The 24,970-nt window shown below is 38.5% G+C and overlaps 1 protein-coding gene across 1 annotated transcript; it reads left to right on the top strand.

Annotated features, from left to right (window-relative positions):
- The first annotated feature begins 18,510 nt into the window (after positions 1–18,510).
- On the top strand, positions 18,511–19,476 carry LOC117011862 (heterogeneous nuclear ribonucleoprotein D-like). Its single transcript, XM_033087631.1, has one exon. It carries the CDS (start codon positions 18,511–18,513, stop codon positions 19,474–19,476), a length of 966 nt encoding a protein of 321 aa, XP_032943522.1.
- Positions 19,477–24,970: the final 5,494 nt, after the last annotated feature.

Genomic DNA, 24,970 nt, shown 5'->3' with positions numbered 1-24,970 from the left:
TATTTTATATTAGTTTCAGGTGTACAGCACAGTGGTTAAGCTTTCATATAATTTATGAAGTGATCCCCCAATAAATTCTAGTACCCACCTGACACTATAGTTTTTACAATATTATTGACTATATTCCCTATGCTATAAATCACATCCCCAAGACTATTTTGTGACTACTAATTTGTACTCCCAAATCCTTTCACCTTTGACACCCAGGCCCCAACCACCTCCAATCTAGCAACCATTAGTGTATCTATGAGTCTATTTCTGTTTTGTTTGTTTGTTGTTTTTTTATATTCCACATGTGAGATCATATGGTATTTGCCTTTCTCAGTCTGACTCATTTCACTTAGTATAATAACTCTAGGTCTACTCATTTTGTTGCAAATGGTAATATATAATTCTTTTTTATGGCAGAGTAATACTCCATTGTATAAATGTACCACAATTTTTTTTATCCAATCATCCATTGATGGGCATTTCACTTGTTTCCTTATCTTGGCTATTGTGAAGAGCACTGTAGTAAACATAGGGGTGCAAATGCATTTTTGAATTCATGCTTTGGATTTCTTTGCACAAATACACAAGGAATTGCTGGGTCATAAGGTAGTACCATTCTTAATTTTTTGAGGAACCTCCACCCTGTTTCCCATAGTGGCTGCACAAATTTGCATCCCACCAACAGTGCACAAGGATTCCCTTTTCTCCACATCCTTGCCAACACTTGTTGTTTGTTGATTAACGATGATGGATATTCTGACAGGTGTGAGGTGGTATCTCAGTGTGCTTTTTATTTGCATTTCTCTAATGATTAGTGACGTTGAGCATTTTTTCACATTTATTGGCCATCTGTATGTCCTCTTTGGAAAAATGTCTGCTCAGGACCTCTGCCCATTTTTTCATTGGATTATTTTTGTTGATGTTGAGTTGAATGAATTTTCCATTAATTTTGGATATGAATGCCTTATCAGTTATATCATTGGCAAATATCTTCTCTCATTCAGTAGGATGTCTTTTCCTATTACTGATGGTTTTCTTGGTGTGCAAAAACTTTTTAGTTTGATGTAGTCCCATTTGTTTATTTTTTCTCTTATTTTCATTGCCTGAGGTGATAGATCAGTGAAAATATTACTAAAGGTAATGTCTAAGAGTTTACTTCCTATATTTACTTCTAGGCATTTTATAATTTCGGGTCTAACATTTAAGTCTTTAATACATTTTGAGTTTATTCTTCTATATGCTATAAGAAGGTGATTCAGTTTCATTTTCTTGCATGTATCTGTCCAGTTTTCCCAGCACCATCTACTGAATAGATCTTTACCCCAATGTTATGTTCTGGCTTCCTTTGTCATAGATTAAATGACCATGGAAGCATGGATTTATTTCTGGGCTCTCCATTCTCTTCCATTGATCTATGTGTCTGTTTTTATGCCAATACCATGCTGTTTTGATTACTATGGGCTTGTAGTACAGTTTGATACCAGGTAGCATGGTACCTCCAGCTTTGTTCTTTCTCAGGATTGCCGTGGCTACTCGGGGTCTTTTAGAGTTCTATATAAATTCTAGGATTATTTGTTCTAGTTCTGTGAAAAATGCCATTAGTATATTGATAGGGATTGTACTGAATCTATATATTGCGTTGAGTATATGGACATTTTAATTCTATTAATTCTTCCTATCCATGACCACCGTATAAGTTTCCATTTATTTGTATTTTCTTTAATTTCTTTCTTCAATGTCTTATAATTTTCTAAGTACAGGTATTTTACTTCCTTGGTTAAATTTATTCCTAAGTATTTCATTTTTTTTGATGCAATTGTAAATGGGATTGTTTTTCTTAATTTCTCTTTCTGATAGTTTATTACTGGTATATAAAAAAGCAAATGACTTCTGAATATTAATTTTGTACTCTGCTACTTTACTAAATTCATTTATCAGTTCTCATAGTTTTTTGGTGGAATCTTTAGGGTTCTCTACATATAGTATCATGTCCTCTGCAAATAATGACAGTTTTACTTCTTCCTTTCTAATTTGGATGCCTTTTATTTCTTTGATTGCTTTGGCTAGAACTTCCAGTACTATGTTGAATAAAAGTGGTGAAAGTAGACATCTTTGTCTTGTTCCTGATTTTAAGGAGAATGATTTTAGCTTTTCCCCACTGAATATGATACTCGCTGTGGGTTTGTTATATATGGCATTTATTATGTTGAGATACGTTCCCTCTATTCCCACTTTGCTGAGAGTTTTTATCATGAATGAATGCTGGATTTTGTCAAACACTTTTTCTGCATCTATTGATTTGGCCATACGATTTTTATTTTTCATTTTGTTTATGTGGTACATCACATTAATTGATTTGCAGATATTGAACCAAACGTGCATACCAGAGACAAATCCCACTTGATTGTGGTATATGATCTTTTTAATGTATTGCTGAATTTCGTTAGCTAATATTTTGTTGAGGATTTTTGCATCTATGTTCATTAGGGGTATTGGCCTATAGTTTTCTGCTTTTGTAATATCTTTGTCTGGTTTTGGAATTAAGGTAATTGTGGCCTCATACAATGAGCTTGGGAGCCTTCCCTGCTCTTGGAATTTTTGGAATAGTCTGAGAAGAATAGGTGTTAATTCTTTTTTGAATGTTTGGTAAAATTCACTGGTAAAGACATCTGGTTCAGGATATTTGTTTTCTGGGAGCTTGTTGATTCTGATTTGATTTCATTAGTAGTAATTGGTCGCTTCAGATTTTGTTTCTTCTGGATTCAACGATGAAAGATTGTATGCTTCTAGGAACTTATCCATTTCTTCCAAATTGTCCAATAGATTGGTGAATAGTTGCTCTTAGTATTTACTGAAATGTTCTTGTATTTCTGTGGTGTCTGTTGTCACTTCTTTTCCTTTTCTGATTTTATTTATTTGGGTCCTCTCTCATTTTTTCTTGATGAGTCTGGTTAAAGGTTTGCCAATTTTATCTTTTGAAAACAGAGGTCTTAGTTTCACTGATCTTTTTTATTACTTTTTAAGCCTCTATTTCATTTATTTCCACTCTGATCTTTATTATTTCCTTCCTTGTACTCAATTTGGGCTTTGTTTTCTGTTCTTTTTCTAGTTCCCTTAGGTGTAAAATTATACTAGTTAAGATTTTTCTTGTTTCTTAAGTTACGTCTGCATTGTTATAAATTTCCCTCTTAGGACTGCTTTCGCTGTTTCCCACAGATTTTGGGTCGTTGTTATCAGTTTCATTCGTCTGCAGGTATCTTTTGATTTCATCCTTGAATTCATTGTTGACCCATTCATTACTTAGTAGCATGTTATTTAGCCTCCGTGTGTGTGTGTGTGTGTGTGTGTGTGTGTGTGTTTCTTGTAATTGATGTCTGGTTTCATACCATTGTGGTTAGAGAAGACACCTGATATGATTTCAGTCTTCTTAAATTTACTGAGACTTGTTTTGTGGCTTAACATGTGGTCTATCTTGGAAAATGTTCTATGTGCACTTGAAAAGACTGTATATTCTTCACCTTTGGGGTGAAATGTTCTAAATATACCAATTAAATTCATCTGGTCTAGTGTGTCATTTTAGGCCAGTTTCCCTGTTGATTTTCTGTCTGGAAGATCTGTCAATTGACACCTTTAACCCTCTTCTACCATCCCCCTCCCCCCATACCTGCTGGCAACCACTAAAGTGTTGTCTGTGTCTATGAGCTTTCGTTTATTTCTTTGTCGTGTTCATTTGTTACTTTCAGTTTTATATCTCACATGAGTGAAGTCATATGGTTCTTGACTTTTTCAGTTTGACTTATTTTGCTTATCATAATAATCTCAGTATCTATCCATGTTATTGCAAATGGCAGTATTTCATCTTTTCTTATGCCATAGTAGTATTCCATTGAGTACATATACCACATCTTCTTTATCCAATCACCTATGGAAGGATACTTTGGTTATTTCCATATCTTGGCCATCGTAAATAAAAGATGCAATGAACATCAAAGCACATAAATTTTTACGGATAAATGTTTTCAGATTTTTTTGGATAGATAACCAGGAGAGGTATTACTGGGTCATATGGTAATTCTATTCTTAATTTTTGAGGAATCTCCACACTGCCTTCCATAATGACTGCCCAATTTACATTCCCACCAACAGTGTATGAAGGTTCTTTTTGCTCCACAGCCTCTCTAACACTTGTTACTGTTTTTCTTATTGATGAAAGACATTCTAACAGGTATGAGGTGATATCTCATTATGGTTTGATTTTCATTTCCCTAATAGCTAGTGAAGTTTAACATTTTTCATATATTTGTTGTCGTTTGTATATCTTCTTGGGACAAGTTTCTGTTCATGTCCTCTGCCCATTTTTTAATTGGATTGTTTGTCTTTTTGCTGCTGATTTGTGTAAGTTCCTTATATATTTTGGATAATAGCCCCTTACTATGAAAAGCTTTTTAATTTGATATAGTCCCATGCATTTATTTTGGCTTTTACCTCCCTTGCTTTTGAGGTCAAATTCATAAAATCCTCTTTGAACCCAAGGTCTGTAAGTTTAGTATCTATGCTTTCTTCTATGAAGTTTATTGTTTCAGGTTGTATGTTTAGGTCTTTGATCCATTTTGTTTTAATTTTGGTATATGGTGACAGACAGCAGTCTAGTTTCATTCTTTTGCACATGGCTTTCCAATTCTCCCAGCACTATTTATTGCAAAATATTTCTTTTCTCCATTGTTAAGTTTTTGGCTCCTTTGTCAAAAATTATCTGTCCATATTTATGTGAGTTTATTTCTGGGTTTTCAATTTTATTCCACTGGTCTGTGTATCTATTTTTCTGCCAATACGATGCTGTTTTGATTATTGTTGCTCTGTAATACAAGCTGAAGTCAGGAAGTGTGATACCTCCAGAGTTATTCTTTTTTCTTAGGATTGCTTTGGCTATTCGAGGTCTTTTGTGATTCCATACAAATCTGATGATTTTTTTTGTTCTATTTCTTTAAAAAATGCCTGTGGGATTTTGATGGGATTGCATTAAATCTGTATGTTGCTTTGGGTAATATGGTCTTTTTAACTACGTTGATTCTTCTCATCCATGAACATGGAATGTTTTTCCATTTCTTTGTGGCATTTAGCCGTTTTATGCTACGTTGTCTTCTAAATCACTGATTTGATCCTGTGTTTCATCTAATCTGCTGTTGACTCCTTCTAGAGTATTCTTCATTTTAGTTATTGTACTATTTATGACTGGCTCTTTTTTATGGTTTCTATGTCCTTCTTTATGCTTATTATCTCTTTCTTTAAGTACTCACTAAGTTCCTTATCCATTACTGTGACCAATGTTTTAAATTCTGTCTCTGGTAGGCTAGTTATCTTCATTTCATTTAGTCCTTTTTCTTGAGGTTTCTCCTGTTCTTTTATTTGGGATATGTTTGTTTCCTCATTCTGCTGCTTCTCTGTGTTTGCTTCTATGTATTAGGTAGATCTCCTGTGTCTCTCAGTTTTTGGTGGGTTGTCTTACATAGTAGTAGGTGCCTTGTGTGGTCCAGTGATGCAGTCTCCCTGATTACATGTGCGTGTCTTCCAGGAGGGTCCCTTGTGTATGTTGTGTATATTTTCCTGTTGCAGTTGAGCCTTGATTTGTTTTAGTTCATCAGTCAGGGGAATGGACTCCCAGGCTGACTGGCTATGAGTATTGGCTATGCCCACAGTGTATGATCTCCTGTGTGGGGGCTGACCCCTTAAAGGGGGATTCACCCCAGTGGGCTTTTGTGCCTGTTGAGAACACCCTTTGTGTATGCTGTTTGTGGGACTAGCCAGTAGTGCTCTGGAGTGGTCTAAACCCGGCCTCTGGGTGTGTTGTTTCTCGTGTCGTTTGGGAGGGTCTCCTGCACAGGCCAATTTCAGCCTTGCCTGTGACCAGCCCTGGGCTACCTTTTAGGAGCTACAAAGCTATATGTGGTTGGCTGCTGCCTGTGCTGGACCCAAAGGTGTATGAGGGTAGCTTCACTGTGAATTGAGGCTGGCTGCCACAGTATTGGGCATGGGGCAGATTAGCAAAAGGTTCAGGCCTGTTATCACCTGCCAGCTGCCCATAAGGATCAGCCGCTACAAGAGCCTCCTTAGGTGCGTAGGCTGGGATGGTTCATCTAGTGTAGAGCACACCTGGCGATGTAGCACTAGCTAGGCAGAATGGGGTCCCAGGGTGTCATGAGGTGTTGCTGGTGGGATTTACAAAGTTAATGCCAATTCAGTTCTTCTGCTAGTACTGTGCCTGTGACCACTTCACAAAATGCCCTGAGAACACTGCAGCTAGCCACCGTTCGTCTCAGGCCCGCCGATCCCTAAAAGCCGCTCAAGAGAGGCTGCAGTGCAAGTTGTGGCTGACATCCTGCCACCGAACGTTCCCTAGACACTGGCAGGTCTTCACTGCTGCGAAAGGCATCCGCAGCTTGTGGGGCAGGGCTGGCTGCCCATGGGCTGAGTACCCCCAGCAATGTAGCACTAGCTAGCCAGAACAGGAATAGAGAGTGTCAACAAGGTGGTGTGCATGTGCAGATTTTACCAGACCAATGTGGTCTCAGGTTTGGCCCTCTGGGGGATGTTTTTCAGCATAGAAAAGATGGCACCTTCCTGTTGGCTACACGTGAGGCAGGCCCCACACAGGAACAATGGCGGCTGTCCCTCCAGCCCTTGCTCTGAGGTCACACAACTCAGTCTCTCCTCAAATGCCTCTGGCACCTCTTGAGTTGCTGCCCCTCCAACGGAACCCAGGTGAGTGTTTGAAAACGAGTCTGTGTGTGGGCCTTGTATGAGGACACCTGGGTTTCTATCTGCCTTCTGTGTCACTGGGATAGACGGACAGATTTCATGCTGATTTTCACCATCAGGTGTCGTTGGGGTCTCTTCACGGCACAGGAACCCTGGGCTGGGAAGCCTGCTATGGGCCTGGGACCCCTCCATCTTCAGGGGGACCTGCCACCAAGGTGTCCCTCCCAGTGATCAACCAGTACCTGTGGCTTTGGGTGAGCCCATTTTGCATCTCCACCCCTCCTACCAGTCTTGATGTGGATTCTTTTTTATATTCTTGGTTATAGGGGTTCTGTTCAGCTAGTCTTCAGGTGATTCTTGAGGTTGATTATTCTATAATTCGGCTGTAATTCTGATGTGATCCTGGGAGGCAGCAGGCATAGCATGTATCTAATCTTCCATCTTGGACCTTCTCCTCCTTATGTATCTTTAATGCAAGTTCAGTATTGAGTGCTATACGATTTGAAAATATTTTCTCCCAGTTTGTGGCTTTTGTTTTCATTTTCTCAATGGTGTCTTTTGAAATACAAAAGTTTTAGTTTTGATGAAGTCTAATATACGGTAATTTTCCTTTATTACTTCTGCTTTTGATGTCCTGTATTTAGATATGTCCTATATTTAAATAAATGACTGTTAATTCAAATAATCATTTGTGGCTGTTTCATATGCAGTCACAAAGATACACCAAGGTTATTATGCAAAAAGCTATTGGGGAAATCAACTAAACACGGTGACTCTATCATTTAATTATTTTCTGAATCTTCAAAGAAGTACTTTCCAAATCATTCTAAAGACCAAATAATAGGTTTGAACTCTAAGTTTCCATAAACTCCACAGAGTGCGAAAAGCTCCCTGGTCCCTTAAATGCTGGAGTATATCAGGGCTTTAGTGCGGTCCTTCGGTGGCTTTTTACTTTGTGTGGGATATCTTACACTTTCCTGCCTCCGGGCTACTATTAGTACCCCCTCTTTTACCCCAAGAACCTGTGTTTACCTCTGTGACTGTATTTACTTTATAATGAAGCTTGTGTTTACAAGCCTGTCACCATCCCAATGTTAGTTCATAAACTATTCTATTCATCCTTGTATCCAAAAATCCTAGTACAGTGCCTGACACATAAGAGGGTTCAATAATGTTTATTGCATAGCAAACAAGGGCCCAAATTTCCAACCTCACTTCTTATCATATGTCTCCATGTAAACAGTACCCAGCTACCCCACTGTTGCTCTAGAAACAAATCTCGGTTTTTGTGCATACTGTTTTCTCTGCATGAGATATGGTATTCCCCTTCTCTGTCTGATGATCATCACATTTTGGCTGAATGCTTGAAAACACTGAATTTATATGAGTGGAACACTCTCCCATAAGCTCTGTCTCTGATAAACCTAGGAATGGATATTAAGGGTAGAATAGACAACTTACTGGGGAATAATATCTACAGAGAGAAGGCACAGGTAATTTGGATATTAAACTGTCAGGGGGAAAAAAATGAAGCCTTGATTACCAGATATTAAAAGACCAAAACAAAACAAATCTGCATAGCTGACTGCAGGCCAAGAGTCTACAATAGTGAAAAAATGAACTGGATATTGGCAGACAGAAGAAAAAAAAAAACAAGCCAGGTAAGGATTATTGCTCCCCACATTCGTAGAAGTATTGGGAACTGTACTGTTCAGAATTCTAAAGCCTGCCAGTTGCATGAACAAGTCAACAGAAAAAGCAAAAAACTGGATGGGCATAAACCCTTGGTATTTCGATTGTTGACCCAGTATCACTTAATGAAGATAATACTTCCAGGCAGAAGTAAATCATTGCCGATGGAAACAGGGAAAAGCCTCAAATTGATTTATAACTGAATACTGATTCACCATATATATTTCTCGTCAACAGACACAATGTTCATCTTTGTCTTTCTGTTTTGGTCCAGAACACATCCTTTTAAATTTCTATTTATTTTCTTATTCTCTGATTCCTCCAGTTCTAGATGTTACCTATCTGAGCCAAGTGTTTCACTGAAGTGGCATTAGCCTTCCTTTGTCCATCTTTGTCAGAATATTCTCAATACCACCCCAGTTGGTACTGACTGTATACTGGAATCTTTTCTGCACTTTGAGCAAAACTCTGTAATTGTCTAACTCTGCAACTGTTCTTTCTGTGATTATCTTTATTTTTCTCCGTGGGCTGTAATTGCAGTGGGATTTGATATGGGATACAAGGATTCTATGTTTTGATTTTTAAGCATAATCCTTTATAAAGTCAGGAATTATTCTCATAAAATAATCACAACTGGAAATTATTGGTCAGCATATTTTTATCTAGAGGAGATAATGTGAAAAATTGTGAGCAAAAGAAAAGTACTACAGAAATAAAACTTATACTCAGTACTTTATTTCTTAGGCTACAGATCTATAGTCTGAATATTTAAATATGTTTGTTTCCTTGACCCAGCAAAAATAACAAGAAAGAAGTTCACATTAAATAGGATATTAATAAACTAATCAGACATTCTTTATAAGTCTTCAACAAGCATTTTATTCACAGACTTCTCTGTAGTGTTTAAGTTGATCTTAATATTTATTCATATCTATGTTTGCACAACAATATCTGAACTCTACATTTGTGTGATTCATATGCAAGCCTGGTTACCTTGATGACTCTTGTAAGTTCATGTATAAGCAATACAGATTCCATTAATTCAAGAAAAACTCCAGATCCAAGATGGCAGAGTAGATAAACGTTGTGCTTGCCTCATCCTGTGAACAGTTCAAAATCACAACTAAGTTATAGAAAGATCAACCTGGAGAACAATCTGAAATCTAGCTTAACAGAAGTTTTATAGCTAAGGATATAAAGAAAAAGCTACGTTGTGACTGGTAGGAGGGGTAGAGACACGAAACAGGCTGGCCCCAAACCTCCGTGTGGCAGATGAAAACTGGGAGGGGTATCTCAGCCACAGAGGTTCCCCACAAAGAAGCAAATGACACCAGCCCCACACCATGCCCCGCAACCCAGAGTACTGGTGTCGGCAGGAGCCCCCACAACATCTGGCTGTGTAAAACAGTGGGGATTCTGACCATCTGGGTGGGACAGAAGGCTACAGGAAACCCACATTAAAGGGCCCACATTAACTCACTTGTGGGCACTCACCATGGGCTCCGGTGGAAGAACAGTGACTCAGAGGGCCTTAGAGACAAACAGGAAGCAGACTGAGGTGTGTGGCTTTGAGTGTTGGCTGGAAGATAGTCGACATTTTCCCTGTGTGGGGTCCTTCTCCTATGCAGCTGGCAGGCGGGCACAATCTTTCCTGTGGTGAGTGCACTCCCCATGCCCATGGCGAAATCTGAAAATGATGTTCACGTGAGTTCTGCTTGTTCCACCTGGTGACTCATTGAGACCCTACCTCACCCAACTCCAGCAACTAAACCTTACAGGAGCCAGCAACCAGCAGCAGGCCTTGGTGTGTCCTGGCTTTTTGCAGAGCTACCCCAGGCCTGGTACTGGTGGCAGCCATCACCAATTCACAATGTGGCCTCTCCCACGTGCCTCAAGGTCCAGCAAAAGCAGCGACAAACTGTGGACCGCTTTATAACTCCTATCAGGTAGTCCCTGACTGGTCACAGACAGTGGCTGACCCGGGCCTGCACCAGAGCCCCTCCCAAAAGGCCCCCGAGCCAACACACTTGGAGTTTGGCTTCCCCACAGCAGACTACCATCCAATCAGCCCCATAAATGGCATACCCAAAGGGTGGCCTCAACAGGCACCAGAGCCTGCTGGGGGGAATCCCGCTCTGTGTGGTAAGCCCCTCATACAGTAGCCCATAAGCTGTTCGAAGAGGGCAAACCCCAGAGCCAAGGGTCAGCCTAAGGGTCAATTCCACCCACTGACGTGCTAAAGCAATCAAGTTCAAATATAAAATGAGGCACACACAACCCACACAAGGGGCTCCTGGAGCACTCAGCGCAGGTGATCAGGGAGACTGTGCCACTTGATCCCCCAGGGCATCTACTACATAAGGTCACCTGGCAAGGCTGGGAGACATAGCAGATCTACCTAATACATAGAAACAAACACAGAGAAGCAGCCCAAAACGAGGAAACAAAGAAATATATCCCAAATGAAAGAACAGGAGAAAACTCCAGAAAAAGAACTGAATGAAATGGAGGCAAGCAACCTACCAGAGACAGAGTTCAAAACACTGGTTATAAGGACACTCAAGGAATTTAGAGAAAACTTCAACAAAGAGATAGCAAGCATTAAAAAAGACATAGAACCCATAAAAAGGCACCAGTCAGAAGTGAAGAACACAGTAACTGAAATGAAGAATGTACTAGAAGGAATTACCAGCAGACTAGATGAAGCAGAGGATCGAATCAGCAATTTGGAAGACAAAGTAGTAGAAAACACCCAACAGGAAAGGTGAAAGGAAAAAAGAATGAAAAAAATTAGGACAGTTTAAGAGACTTCTGGGACAACATCAAGTGTATCAGGGATCATAGGGATACCAGAGGAGAAGAAAGAAAGCAAGGGATTGAGAATAGTTGAAGAAATAATGACTGAAAGCTTTCCTAACCTGGAGAATGAAATAGACATATAAGCCAGGAAATGCAGAGTGTCCCAATAAGATGAGCCCAAATAGGCCCACACCAAGACACATTATAATTAAAACGGCCAAGGTTAAAGACAAAGAGAGAATCCTAAAAGCAGCAAGAGAAAAGCAACTAGTAACTTATAAGGGAGCTCCCATACGATTGTCAGCTGATTTCTCAACAGAAACTTTGCAGGCCAGAAGGGACTGGCAGGAAATATTCAAAGTGATGAAAAATGAGAATCTATAACCAAGAGTACTCTACCCAGTAAGGCTATCTTTTAAAATCGAAGGACAGGTAAGAGCTTCCCAGACAAGAAAAAGCTAAAGGAGTTCATCACCAACAAACCTGTATTACAAGGAATGTTAGAGGAACTTCTTTAAGATGAAAAAACAATCGAAAGTATGAATAATAAAATGGCAACAGCTACATATCTATCAACAATTATTTTCAATGTAAATGAATTAAATGCTCCACTCAAAAGACACAGGAGGGCTGAATGGATAAGAAAACAAAATCTTTACATATGCTTCCAAGAGAATCACTTCAGATTGAAAAGACATACACATACTGAAAGTAAAGGGATGGAAAAATTATTTTACGAAAATGGAAATGGAAAATAAAAAAGGTACAGTGGCAATATTTATACCAGACAAAACAGGTTTGAAAACAAATGTTATAACAAGAGACAAAGAAGGACACAGTAATCCCACTTATGGGTATTTATCTGAAGAAACCCAAAACGCTACGAGGGGACATGTGCATCCATATATTTATTGCAGCACTGTTTACAATGGCCAAGATGTGGAGGCAGCCTGGGTGTCCATCGATATAGATGAATGGATAAAGAGAAGTTGGCACATACGTACAATAGAATATTCCTTGGCCATGGACAGGAATGGGATCTTGCCATCTGAGGCTTCATGGATAGACCTGGAGCGTATTGTGCTCAGTGGAGTATGTAAGACAGATGCAATGTGATTTCACTTATATGTGGAATCTAAAGAACAAAATAAACAAACAAACAAAACTGAAACACACTCATAGATACAGAGAACATTTTGAAGGTTGCCAGATGGGAGGGGGGTTGGGAATGGGTAAAAAAGTAGAAGGCATTAAGAAGTACAAATTGGTAGTTACAAAGTAGTCATGGGGATGTAGCGTATAGCGTATGGAATATAGTGAATAATATTGTAATAACCATGCATGATGTCAGATGGGTACTAGATTTATTAGGGTGATAGATGGGAGGAGGTTTGGAGGACAGACTGAAAAAGGTGAAGGTATTAAGAAGTACAAATCGGTAGTTACAAAATAGTCACAAGGATGTAAAGTAAAGCATAGGGAACATAGTCAATGATGTGGTAAGAACTATATGTATAGTGCCAGGTGGGTACTAGTGAGGGGGATCATTTCTTAAATTATACAACTGTCTAAGCAGTATGCTGTACACCTGAAATTAATATAAAGTAATATTCAATGTTAACTGTAAATGAAAAATTTAGAAGGGGAAAAAAAGATGAAGGGGAATAAGAGGTCCATTATTTCCAGATGTAAAACAAATAAGTCATGGGGACATAATGTACAACATGGGGAATTTAGTCAATAATATTGTGAAAACATGGTACAGTGTCAGATGGTTGCTGAACTTATGATGATCACTTCTTTAGGTATATAACTGTTGAATAACTATGGTGTACACCTGAAAGTGACATAATGTTGTGTGTTAGCTATATTTTTAATAAAAAATCTTCTAAAAAATCCAACCAAAGCCTATGCACCAAATCACTATTATAAAGAAAAAAAAAATGAGTTGGCAGGTAGAGTTCTTTTCCCTTTACCAAAAGTTAGTCACAAAAGTAAATAGTTAAATGATGGAAAAACATCAAAGTGAGCTGCAAACTTTATGAATTTTCATTCAACTCAACAGGTGCAGAGAACTCTGACCTGCATGCAAACAACAACAACGATAAAAAGCCAGTTTTGGAATTTGTCTTTTTACTGTTCATCCATATGACAGCCCTAATTCTTTGCCATGATACTAACTAATTAGGAGATGAAGAGGGTGTCATCACCAGGGAAATGGCTGCCCTACCCCTTTAGTTCTTCGGGTCAAAATTAGTTCTCCTAGTCAAATTAATTCAAATAACATACAGCAGATTAACAGAAGAAAGTAAAAATTTTGGTATATGCGAGTGGGGATTTCACATAAGCATGAAAATTTCAAAGACACTGAGGCAACAATGGGTATATAAGACATTTTTGGCCAAAGGAAAAAGAGAGGGACAGAGAATTAGACTTCAGAAGTGAGAATGGGCAATTTAGAGATAGTTGAGGTAGAATGGAACACACATGGCAAGAAAATTCTTGCTGGGCAACTCAGAAACAATGGGACACGGGGTATCTAGCCAACAGGTTTGGTGTCTTCCTGACTAATGCTAGAGTGAAAATTCTTAAGGTGATTAAGCCCAGGCTCCCTTCCTGAAGCAGGATTCTGCCTGAATCTCAAGGGTGGAGGGTCAAAATTTCTTTCTGAGCCTTGTTTCTTAATAAACAGCTTAAAGTCAAGATCTCAAAAGACAGCTTCAGGGTGGCAAAAATTTTGGTTCCCTTCAAGGGAAAAAGAGAAACACAAGGTCACATGGTTGTTGCAGTATTCTCCAGGTTATGCATAGGTGCTTGGGAAATGGGTTCCCCTTCTTTCTGTAGTATATCCTACCCAAACCAGCTGGGAGCCTTTGGAGTACACAATGGCAACACTTCTAAGAAGGACTGAGAGGCCGACCGAGATCACAATAGCTTTTCCTTTACCACACACTGCATATTGTTCAGTGCATGGTGAAGGAAGAGAATGAGTCTTCCTTTGTACTAACCCTTCTTTTTTTATTTAAACCTTTAAAGTGAGTCTGAGATTAGCATAATTGAATTGCCTATTTTAAGCAGTATTCCCAAGAGAAATGCATGTTTTCATACCTAACGGCTGTCTTGTCAAGCAGTTCTTGAAACTGCCAAGTGTGTGTGGTCTTCTACAACCAGGCACATTTGCCTTCTTTGCAGATGGCAAAAAAAAAAAAAAAAAAAAAAAGGCTTTTTAAATTAGTCTCATCTAGGCAGAAGTCCAGCAGCTGGATTCAGCCGTTAAAAATTTTTGATGTCAAATTAATTTTTAATCTATTTCCAATATACTACATTCAGCTAGATCAGTATTTGGATATACTCACAGTTAGTAGAGAACAGTATTTCCTAAATGATCATTTTTCAAACTATCTGCAAGCACTCGCAACTTAATTTAAGAAATGGGCACTGGCAGTTTCTGTGGAAAATGAAGAGGAAAAAGAATAAAGGAAATTTCATATTATCAAACAACCAACTAGATCAAGTATGTCAAACACATGCATTTTCATTTCACTAAAGAGAACAGGTTCAACAGAGCATTAAAGAACATATTACCACAGAGACAGGTCTATGCCAGCATATCAAATCAGGATACATCCAGGCTACCTTCCTGATTTATGGCTCCCTCAGCATCCTTCTGCCAAGGTTGAGTCCCATGATAAGAGAGGCAGATTAATTCTAAAGGCATATGTCATCCTTCATCTTATCCCCCATTTTCCAACAATTATAAATGAGATACCAATGTCTAAGAGACGATCAAATTAAGAGCTATAAATATTGCAGGCATGGTCTAGACCACAGTAAAACAAACCCAAATTGGCATCCCATGTTCCCTACAATACAAAAATTATGATGGCCTGTATTACAGCACTTGGTCCCTCTACCCACAAGCAGCAAATCCTTATTTTATATCCCTAGCTACTGTGCCATTTATTCTTTGATTTACAGTGTTTATTTCTATAGGCATTCCACATTTGTAAAATACCTTTGGTAACGGGTTACCTAACATTCATTGATTCATTTATTCATTTCTCAACAAAGAAATCTCCAGTTGCTCCAATTCTATAATATATGTATTTTGAGTCAACATGGAATAAGAATAAATTACTAGTCAGAAGTATTGTTACTGCACTGCTCCATAAGGAAAGTTAACGTTAGGAATCTGATGGCAGTATTTCAGTACCTAAAATATATTAAGTTGCGTGATCTCATTGCCATGGAAAACTAAAGCTAAATAGCACAGGTTTTAATTTCTTCAGACATTACAGTGGAAAGGAATTATTCTGAAACATTTTAGACAACTGAAGATCATGGAGCATGTGTGTGGGAGGAGAGTACCTCAGTGAAAGTCATTCTTTTCATTAGGGGACTAGGAGTAGATACAATCTTTTAAAAAATGTTCCTTTTTACTGCCTCAAAAGTATTTACAGTAACAATGTGTTGTCTTTCATGTATCAAGATGACACTATTTACCCAAGATTAGTAAGTGAAATGCTTTGAACAGTGTAACCAGAAGTGAGGATAGTCTTTTCACTAATTCATTGATGTTTTCAAACCCAGTAGCCCCTTGCAATCAGGAGCATGCATTTGCAAGGCTGAGGACTGGGGTGCTAGGTGCAACTTGTAGTCAAGTAATTAAATAAAGCTAAGCAGCGCACACAGGGGTCAAAAGTATGATGTCAGCCATGGCCTAAAAATAGCCACAGGTAAATAGCCATTAAGGTGCCTCATTTGTTTAGAAACACAGAGGGTGTAATTTCCCTTAGTTTTTCATTCTAGTGGAAGCAGGAGCTGAAAGGAGCTCTGGCTATTCTGTGGTTATCGCAGTTGGTTTACAAATGACCCAAAAATAAGGAAATTTCAAACGTGCAGCTTCTTCCATAGGAAAGATAGGTCAGATTTCCAAAATTGTGGCAGACAAGCAATCAGGAAGTAATCTGCAACTGGTTTATCCTCCAAGAGGCCAGTTAGACGAAGGATTTTTTAAATTGCGGCCCTCAGAAGTCCACTGCTTAGTTTATTTCAACGAGTATTGACTGAGTTCCTTTTTTTAATGTGCCAAGTATTATATGTATTATACCATGTATTGAGACCTTTAAGTTATGCCGCCATGCCTAACTCGGTCCATGACCGACACATTTATAAGCTCCGTGACAAAGATGTATAAAAGAGTGTGACAGGTTCGCAGAGGAGATTCTCTTAGAAGCGTCTAGAAGAGTTAGGCAGATGGAATGGGAACACGGTGTTTGGCTGAGGAGAAAACAAAGGCATTTGGGGAAGAATGTTCAGAATGAACAAAGGCATGAGGATGCGGATCAGCATCTAAAATGTGGGAGCAGCTGAGACTTCAAACAACTTATAATTAAAGTGTGAGCCAGGGACTTTTTTCCTAAAGGTTTTAGTTTTACCTTTATTGTGAAATGATTCATTTTCCCTATGGTTTAATTTCATTGAGGTTTTTTAAAAAAATATATAGTTCCCTTTTACTTATCTCCAAATGATGGTGTGTACATATGTTTGCAGACAGAATAAGCAGACACTATTATTAACAGGATTTTTTTTTTTCAGACATGAGTAATTGCTGAAATTCATTGAGTGCTAGTATGTACAGAGCCCACAGGGAGGTGCTATGGAGGAATTAAAAAGCCCTTTCACCCAAAAGCTAATACAGTTGATCCTTGAACATGGGGGGTTGGGGGATTTAAGGGATGTCCGCTGCCCACAGAGTTGAAAATCTGTGCATAACTGAACTCCGCCCTTCTCGTATGTAGTTTTCCGACTGCCAGTTGACCGCTGAACAATGTGGGTTTGAAATGCACAGGTTTGAAAAATATCCACATATAAGTAAACCCACCCAGTTCAAACCCAAGTAGTTCAAGGGTCAACTGCATTTGAAGGAAGCAGACAAACACAAATTACCAGATTATATTGTACAGATAATGACCCAGGATGGAAGTAGCCAAATTGAGCATTGAAAATTTGACCCTTTGGTCTTCAAATTCAAGGAGAGGTTAAGCTAATATTAAACACCATCTCAATAATCTGGACAATTTTGATGAATCCTATCTGCACTGACTGATGGTGCCAGAAATCAGAAATGCAAATGACTGCCAGAAAAATTCCTTATACTTATTTTAACTATGACACAGATGTGTAATAATATAACATCATCAATGCTTTCAAATACTGTTTTAGAGAAATGGATAAGCAAAATGTGCTATATCCACTCAATGGAATATTATTCAGCTGTAAAAAAGAATGAAATACTGAAACATGCCACGGCAAGGATGAATCTTGAAAACACTGGGCTGAATGAAATAAAGCAGACACAAAAGGCCACAGATTGCATGATCTGGGAGGGTTGAGAGGGAAATGAAGAGTGACTGATTAATGGGATACAGAATTTTTTGGGGGACAAACCATTTCTAAAATTAGATGGTGGCAATTAGATTGTGGCAATCACACAACTCTGTAAAAACATGAAAAACTTCAGAAGAATAAATTGTATGGTATGTAAATTATATCTCAACATAGCTATTATTTTAAAAAATATTAGTTTAGACCCCTTCAGCATAGAAACATGGTTTCTTTGTAATCCACATCCTAGTTCGACATAGCTGTTATTTTTAAAAATGTTACTTTCACCCCTTCGGCATAGGAACGTGCTTTCCCTGTAATCTACCTCCCTCACCTCATTTCCCATCCCTGGCCTGAAACACGCCAAAAGTTACCTATATGACGCAATGGCTATTTAGACAGGCCATCTTGAATGAACAAACGAATTTAACAAAACTTGAAAGAACTACAACCTGAAGAAAACAAGACTAGGAGTTGCTGGTACTCACGGCAAACTTTCCTTTTCGGGGGGCTAATGCCTTAAGGATTAAAAATAGAAACAAAAACAATAACAATAAAAACAAAAACAGAAAAAATCACACACACGCCCAGAAGCAAACCAACTTCTGAGGGGTAACCACAGCTTTCGTAAAACCAGAAACTCTCCTGACCGCCCATTTCAGATTTCAAAGCACCCACTCCCGTGGTCTCGCGCCATCACGTCGCCACGTCGTCACGTCGTTACGTCATTGCGTTACGTACGTCATCACGTTTACTATGACGCTCTTTCGTCCCCCTGCCGTCACCCATAACCCCCCTCTCTGACAGTTGAGCCGCAGGCGCTCTGCTCGAGGTGAACGCCATCTTGCCGCTAGCCTCAGAGAAATGGACGGCCTCTGCTTCGCGATGAGAAAACTCAGTGAAACGAAAGATCTCCCTGAGGGTTTCAAAATCGAGGTCAGCAAGAATCAGCCGGTTGGCAATAAAATGTTCATCGGGGGTCTCTCGGCTGATATCAGTAAGCAAGCTCTTCGCGAGTACTTGTCTCAATTTGGCGAGGTCGTCGATTTTATTATTAAAACCCACCCAAACACTGGATTACCCAGGGGTTTTGGGTTTGTGCTTTTCAAAGATAAGGCCACCGTTGAAAAGGTGCTCCAAATACAAGAGCACATTGTGTGTGGCAGGAAAATCGAGCTTAAAAGAGCTAAAGTTATGGAATCGAAATTCTGTCCCAGAAAGGTTTTTGTGGGTGGGCTGAACCCTCGAATGCCTGAAGAAAAAATCAGAGAGTACTTTGGGACATTTGGAGTGATTGAGAATATTGAGCTTCCAGTGAGTCGAAGAACAAATGAAAGACGAGCTTTCTGCTTTATCTCATATGCTGAGGAAACCGCAGTGAGAAAGCTGTTAGAAGCGAAGTACCATTTCATCGGCTCCGGGCGGTGTGAAGTTAAAATTGCACTACGGAATCCAAATCTGAAGCCGCAACAGATGGGAGAAAGAGATGCTCCCCTTCCCAGTGTAGGCAATCCCTGGGGAGACAGAGCGTTGCCCGCAAACCCAAATGCTTTCACAGCCGACCAAAATGTTTGTGGGGCGGTTGGAGGCGGCGAGAGCTCTTCTACGATGCTCGTTCCTGTTCCGTTGGCAGCCTGCAATCAAGGCTTTGTTTTTCCTGATGAAGAGTATGGCGATTTCTACAATGTCTACAGCGACCAGCCGGTTTTTCATAACTACAGTGGACAGTATTTTCTTGGATATAACCATGGCACCCATGCGATTGGAGCTGTACCTCCTAATTACAATGTGCAGATGAACGAGGCGGCTCCCTTTGATCCTGGTTGCCATGGAGTTTACCAACTTTTCTGAAGAGAAGGATGAAGCCCACCCTGCAGAACCACTGTGTCCTAGAATGAAAAGTTGTGTTACTGATAAGAAATGACTGAATGACTGTTTTGAAAGACGTTGTCACTGTTTTTTCCTCAGCAGTTTCCAGCTGCATAGTTTCCAGTTGTACCAGTTATTTTCAAATGACTTTCTAACATCAGAGCGACAAGACAACACAAGGATTTGAGACTTTGGTTTTCTGAAAGTTAAACTTTTCTCAAAATTAAATGTTTACTCTTCTATATGAGACTCTAGTGGCTTTTATTTCAGGTTGGTGCTTTTATTTTGGTTTATTTTATTTGGTGAGCAGAGTAGAAGAATTTTGGGTCCATTATGGACTCTTTTGGGAGGTGGGGGTCAAGGGTGGTGTGTTTGGGTTAAAGCTATCATCCAAATTCAGAGAAAAAAGACCTTAACCTTTCCCTTTAGATTTGCTATTCAGCCAGGTCCTTCTTGCATTCCTTCAACAAACATTAAGAATTATTCTAAGCCAGAAACTGTTCAATGCAGGAGATTCAAAAAGAATCAGAACCAGTCTTAAAAAAGGCAGAAGTAGGGGTGGCCGGTTAGCTCAGTTGGTTAGAGCCTGGTGCTAATAACACGAAGGTTGCTGGTTCGATCCCTGCATGGGCCACTGTGAGCTGCACCCTCCTTAACGACAACAACAAAAAAGGCAGAAGTAAACCAAGAAATACAATAGAGTGTGGTGAGCCCTAGAAAACCTTTGTGAAGGATGTTGTGGTATAGACATGGTGTCTAAAACAGGTCTTGGGAGGGAGTGGTCTGAGGTGGTGCAGTGCCTTTGCCAATGGACTGTGCTAAGAAGAGCATGTATGCCAGACAGACCTGCAAAGGTACTGTGGCAGGAATTTAGCATGCACTTTTGGAAGACAGCAAAGAGACTTTTTAAGGGTAAAAACAAGGTGCATGTGGAAAATAAGAGGAGGTGGGCAGGGGGCTTGAGCATCTCTGTCAACAAAAATAGGGGTCATAAATGTGAGCCATATATGTATATATATATATATATAATTTAAAATTTCCTAGTACCACATTTGTTAAAAAAACAAAGATGAAATTCATTTTAATAAACTTAATATAACCACAATGTCATTTCAACATGTCATCAAGATAATTATTAATTAGACCTTTTACATCACGGCTTTCACACTAGGTCAAATCTAATGTGCATTTTACTTTTAAGACCATCTCAGTTCAGACTAGTTACGTTTCAAGTGCTCAATATACATGGCAGTAGGACACGTACACAGGACAGTGCAGACCTAAATCACAAAGGGCCTACCTCACATGCTGAGGGGTTGAATTCTATCTTTAAGGCAATAAGGAGAAATTAAAGGATTTAAAACGGAGCGACATGAAACAGCAACCCTCTAGGACATGCCCAACACTGAGCTCCATGCTAGGACTGGAAAATCAACAAGACTCAATACTGCCTTCAGGTGATTCATTGTCAAGCAGGAAAGACAGACATGAAACCAACATTCTGGTGGGACTAAATTTAAAATGTGAGGAACATCAATTTTACTTAGAATAGTGTATTTACTTTCCTTATTAGAATGCAGATACCCTGAAAGCCAAATATTCTATTTCACTCTTTTTTTTTTTTTTTTGTATTCTCCTTAGCATCTAGCAAGGGCTCTTGCATGTAGTAGGAACTTAAAAACACATACTAAATGATGACATGGGCAAAACTGACAAGTATATATACCATTATAAACAAGAGAAAGAAACAGGAGAACGCAACATAAAATGTGAAGTAATTCTTTTCAGTTGTAGTAGCAAATGATTTTTTTTTCTTTTTAAATCAATTAAAGTTTATTGGGGTGACAATTGTTAGTAAAGTTACATAGATTTCAGGTGCACAATTCTGTAATACATCGTCTATATCTCACATTGTGTGTTCACCACCCAGAATCAGTTCTTCCATCACCATATATTTGACCCCATTTACTCTCTTCTAGAACCTCCTCCCCCCTTACCCTCTGTGTCTATGAGTTTTTGTTTCTTCATTTGTTTGTCTTGTTCTGTTTTTTATTTAAATATCTAAGTTGTGTTGCTTTGATGGTGGGGGAATTTTAAATACATAATACGTAAGCATACTTTTTTAAAAATATGGAGATTAAATGGAATAATAGATGTGAAACTGCTTTGAAATGTTAAAATGACTGCACAGAAATCAGGTGTTAGACAGACACACACCCCAGAATAGTCTTGTAATGCAGATTTTGATGCTTATTAACCTCTGGGACTGAAAGTATATTACACTGAAACTCAGCTTACAAATAACGGGATCAATCAACTGAGTTTATTTAAATATTGTTCCACATAATGCTTTCTTACTAGAAAACTATGAAATAGGTATCCTGTGTTGCCACCAAGTAAAAGAGAATTCCCAGGAAAACTAGCAAGAAAATTCATACACTAAATGGTGTTATGCAATAGTCATTGCAGTTGAAATGATGTATACGTCTGTATGTTTTCAGGACAAAGGAAAAAACATACAGATTCATCCAACTGAAAGTATTTAGGAGAAACTGACTTTAATTTACCAGAGTTAACTAGATGAAGCTAGGTGATTTTTGATTAAGAGTTTATGTTCCTGCTCCCCTGAGAATCAACTTGTCTGTTGAACCAGAAAAAATATAGCTATATCCACATTTGGCTGTTTGAACTAAGGAATTAAACTAAATAAAGTTTCAGAAGAAAGGCAATTCAGAATCAGTGTGGCAGATGTTTTGATATTTCAGTTTTGCTCTGTCTTGATATTTCAGTTTTAGAAACTATATAAGTTTATTTTTTCCAGTTCCAGCTGGTTCATTTGTTGATTTAGGTTTTGAAAAAATTCAGTAGAAAAAAGTAGGGGTTAGTTCAGATTTCAGCATATTAGATAAGTTCAGCTAATTGGCTTAAATTCATTATTTTTCTTTGTGAGGGGGCTAATGATTAGTTTAAAGACCTTATTTTGATCTTATTTTAGTTGTTAGAAATTAGGTTATTCAATGTTGTCAGAGTTATGTTAACTGTTTCTGATCACAGTGGTCCAATTAACCCTCAGACAGTTATGCATATGTTTATGTACATGTGTGTGTTTAGATGCTATTAAAAAAAAAAAGATGTGAAAGTCCAAGTTCAAAAAGGTTTGTTATTCTTGAGAAGATAATGGTTGGATCGTATTTTCATTTGTATTTTCATAAGGTCTGGATTGACTGTAGAAATGCTTATGTCGTAATAATTATCTGTCCTAATGGTTGACCAAAATTGAAACAGCCAAGTTTTAATTTCCTGACATTAGAAATGGATATTCTAGCAAGATTAGTTATTATTCAACTTCATATTTCTCAGAGTTTTCATGCTATTGGTAGCTACGTCTCCATATTTGGAGAAACTAGATTCCTGAGAAGAACAGCAAAAGCCATTAAAGACTTGGAAAGTAGGGCTGATAAAAAAAAGATTTTAAGAGGCTGGGTTATTATAAACAAAAAAATGCCTGGGAGATAATTAAATATAACCCTTTAATATTTTGAATAGCTGATAAAAAGAGCAAAGCTGGATGACAGTTTCTAAGGTGAGTCAAACTGGGGCCTACAGTTTTGTTTTGCAGGAAAAAAAAACATTTGAAACTATATCATGACAGTGAAAATTAATTCCAAATACACATTACCTATGAACCTAGTGGAATTTCCATTTCTGAATATAATTAGAGATAAAACTCCACCAAATTTGGTTGGCTTTGGTCTAAATCCATGGTTTCTCAGACCTGCCTTGTCAAGAACCCCACAGAAGGCATTGGAAAAAGTTTTCTACACTCCACTATTCCTGGAAAATTTGATTCAGTAGGTCTGGTTTGGAATCAGGAATCTATTTTGTAAAGCTCCTCAGGTGGATTCTAATGGTAAGCCAGATAGGAGAACCATGGAGATAACTAAATGGGAGTCCAGGATCAAGGTGCCGGCAGGTATGGTGTCTGGCACCAGCTTCCTGGTTCATAGCTGGCTATCTTTTCATGGCCTATGGGGGAAGGGATCTCTCTGAGGTCTCTTTTATAAGAGCACTAATCCCACTCCTGAGGGCTCTGCCCTCATCACCTAATCACCTCCCAAAAGCCTCATCTCCAAATTCCATCCCACTGGGGATTAGATTTCAACAAATGAATTTGGGGGGACATAGTCTAGGGCAGGAACTTTTTAACCTTAAGATGCTTAATTCTATGATAAGTGTTACATAAATCATTCAATTCTAGGGTTTTCTGGTTATTTGTAAAGGGTTAATATACACATATGAACCAGTTTTTAATTCATATACACGCCAAAGATCCTCAACTGTATGTAAGATAGCATCAGTTAAAATTGTTACAGTAGTCCTTGAAGCATATTTTTATTGAATTTAAGTTATATGAAAGATCAAACATCTGTTTTCAAAGAAGCAGAGAAGACCCCCCCCCCATTGTGTGGATCAGAAGGATTCCTGCTGGTTAATACACTGATACATTAGTATTGTAAGGCATGCAATTATTTTTTTTTTTAAAGATAGACCTTCAGGTAGAATTGAATTTAGAAAATAGTAAAACTCCTAATTTATGGGATAAACTGCATTTTCTATAAATTGTCTTTTTTTTCTTTCCCCCAGTCCATTAGATTTCTCACTTGCTTATTGCACAATCTGTGTATTCTTACAAATACATGGTAAATCTTCCCGATTGTCTGCTGTGAAACTAGCCCTGAAGTGTAGACAGGATTCTATCATTTATGTTAATGATTGGTAGAATCCTTTTTAGTGATACATAGCTTTCAAGCATCCCTTCTATAGCCAAGAGTCCAAGTGCAAGTTGTGAATAAATGATTGCCACCTCTAGAAATATGTCCTGGCCAAAAGCCCATCCTCATACCATGGAAGGGAGCTCTGATATGATGGTACTTGAGGTGAATGTACTTGGTTGTCTGAGCCGATAAAAATTCTTTAATATCCATTTACTCAGTATGTTTTACTGATCACTGTTGACACTGAAAGGCAATAACTGATAGGTGTTAATTCCCCTCCATTTACGCTTTTACATAATCTGTAACATTCCTTCTCACACGCAGACATGTGTAAAAGGGGGACTTTTATAAATAATAGCTGTCAATTTTACTAGCTACGGTCCTTGCAATAAAACTATATAATTCATCGGTCTGTAAAAGAACTATGATATAAAATATATTAAAGGATCTATATAAATGCAAATACAACAAAAAATACAATCGGTTTTTATGGATTTTAAGTCTTAAATATAAGTAAAAGCTCCTTAGACTACTAGACACAGTCTGATAAAATGTCAAAATGGTTCCCTAAGGGAAATCAGAATGATGCTCCAGAATACCATTTTTAACAGCCCCCACTGTTCTTTGATATTCCCTGATTTGCTTGGGGGAAGGGTTGTCACAGAAGTGCTAAAAATGCTCCTAAAAAATAAAACCATTGG

This window comes from Rhinolophus ferrumequinum, chromosome X (assembly GCF_004115265.2).
Source record: "Rhinolophus ferrumequinum isolate MPI-CBG mRhiFer1 chromosome X, mRhiFer1_v1.p, whole genome shotgun sequence".
NCBI classification, from domain to species: Eukaryota; Metazoa; Chordata; class Mammalia; order Chiroptera; family Rhinolophidae; genus Rhinolophus; species Rhinolophus ferrumequinum.
Note: the sequence above shows the minus strand (reverse complement) of the source record. Positions and strands in the feature narration are given on the sequence as shown.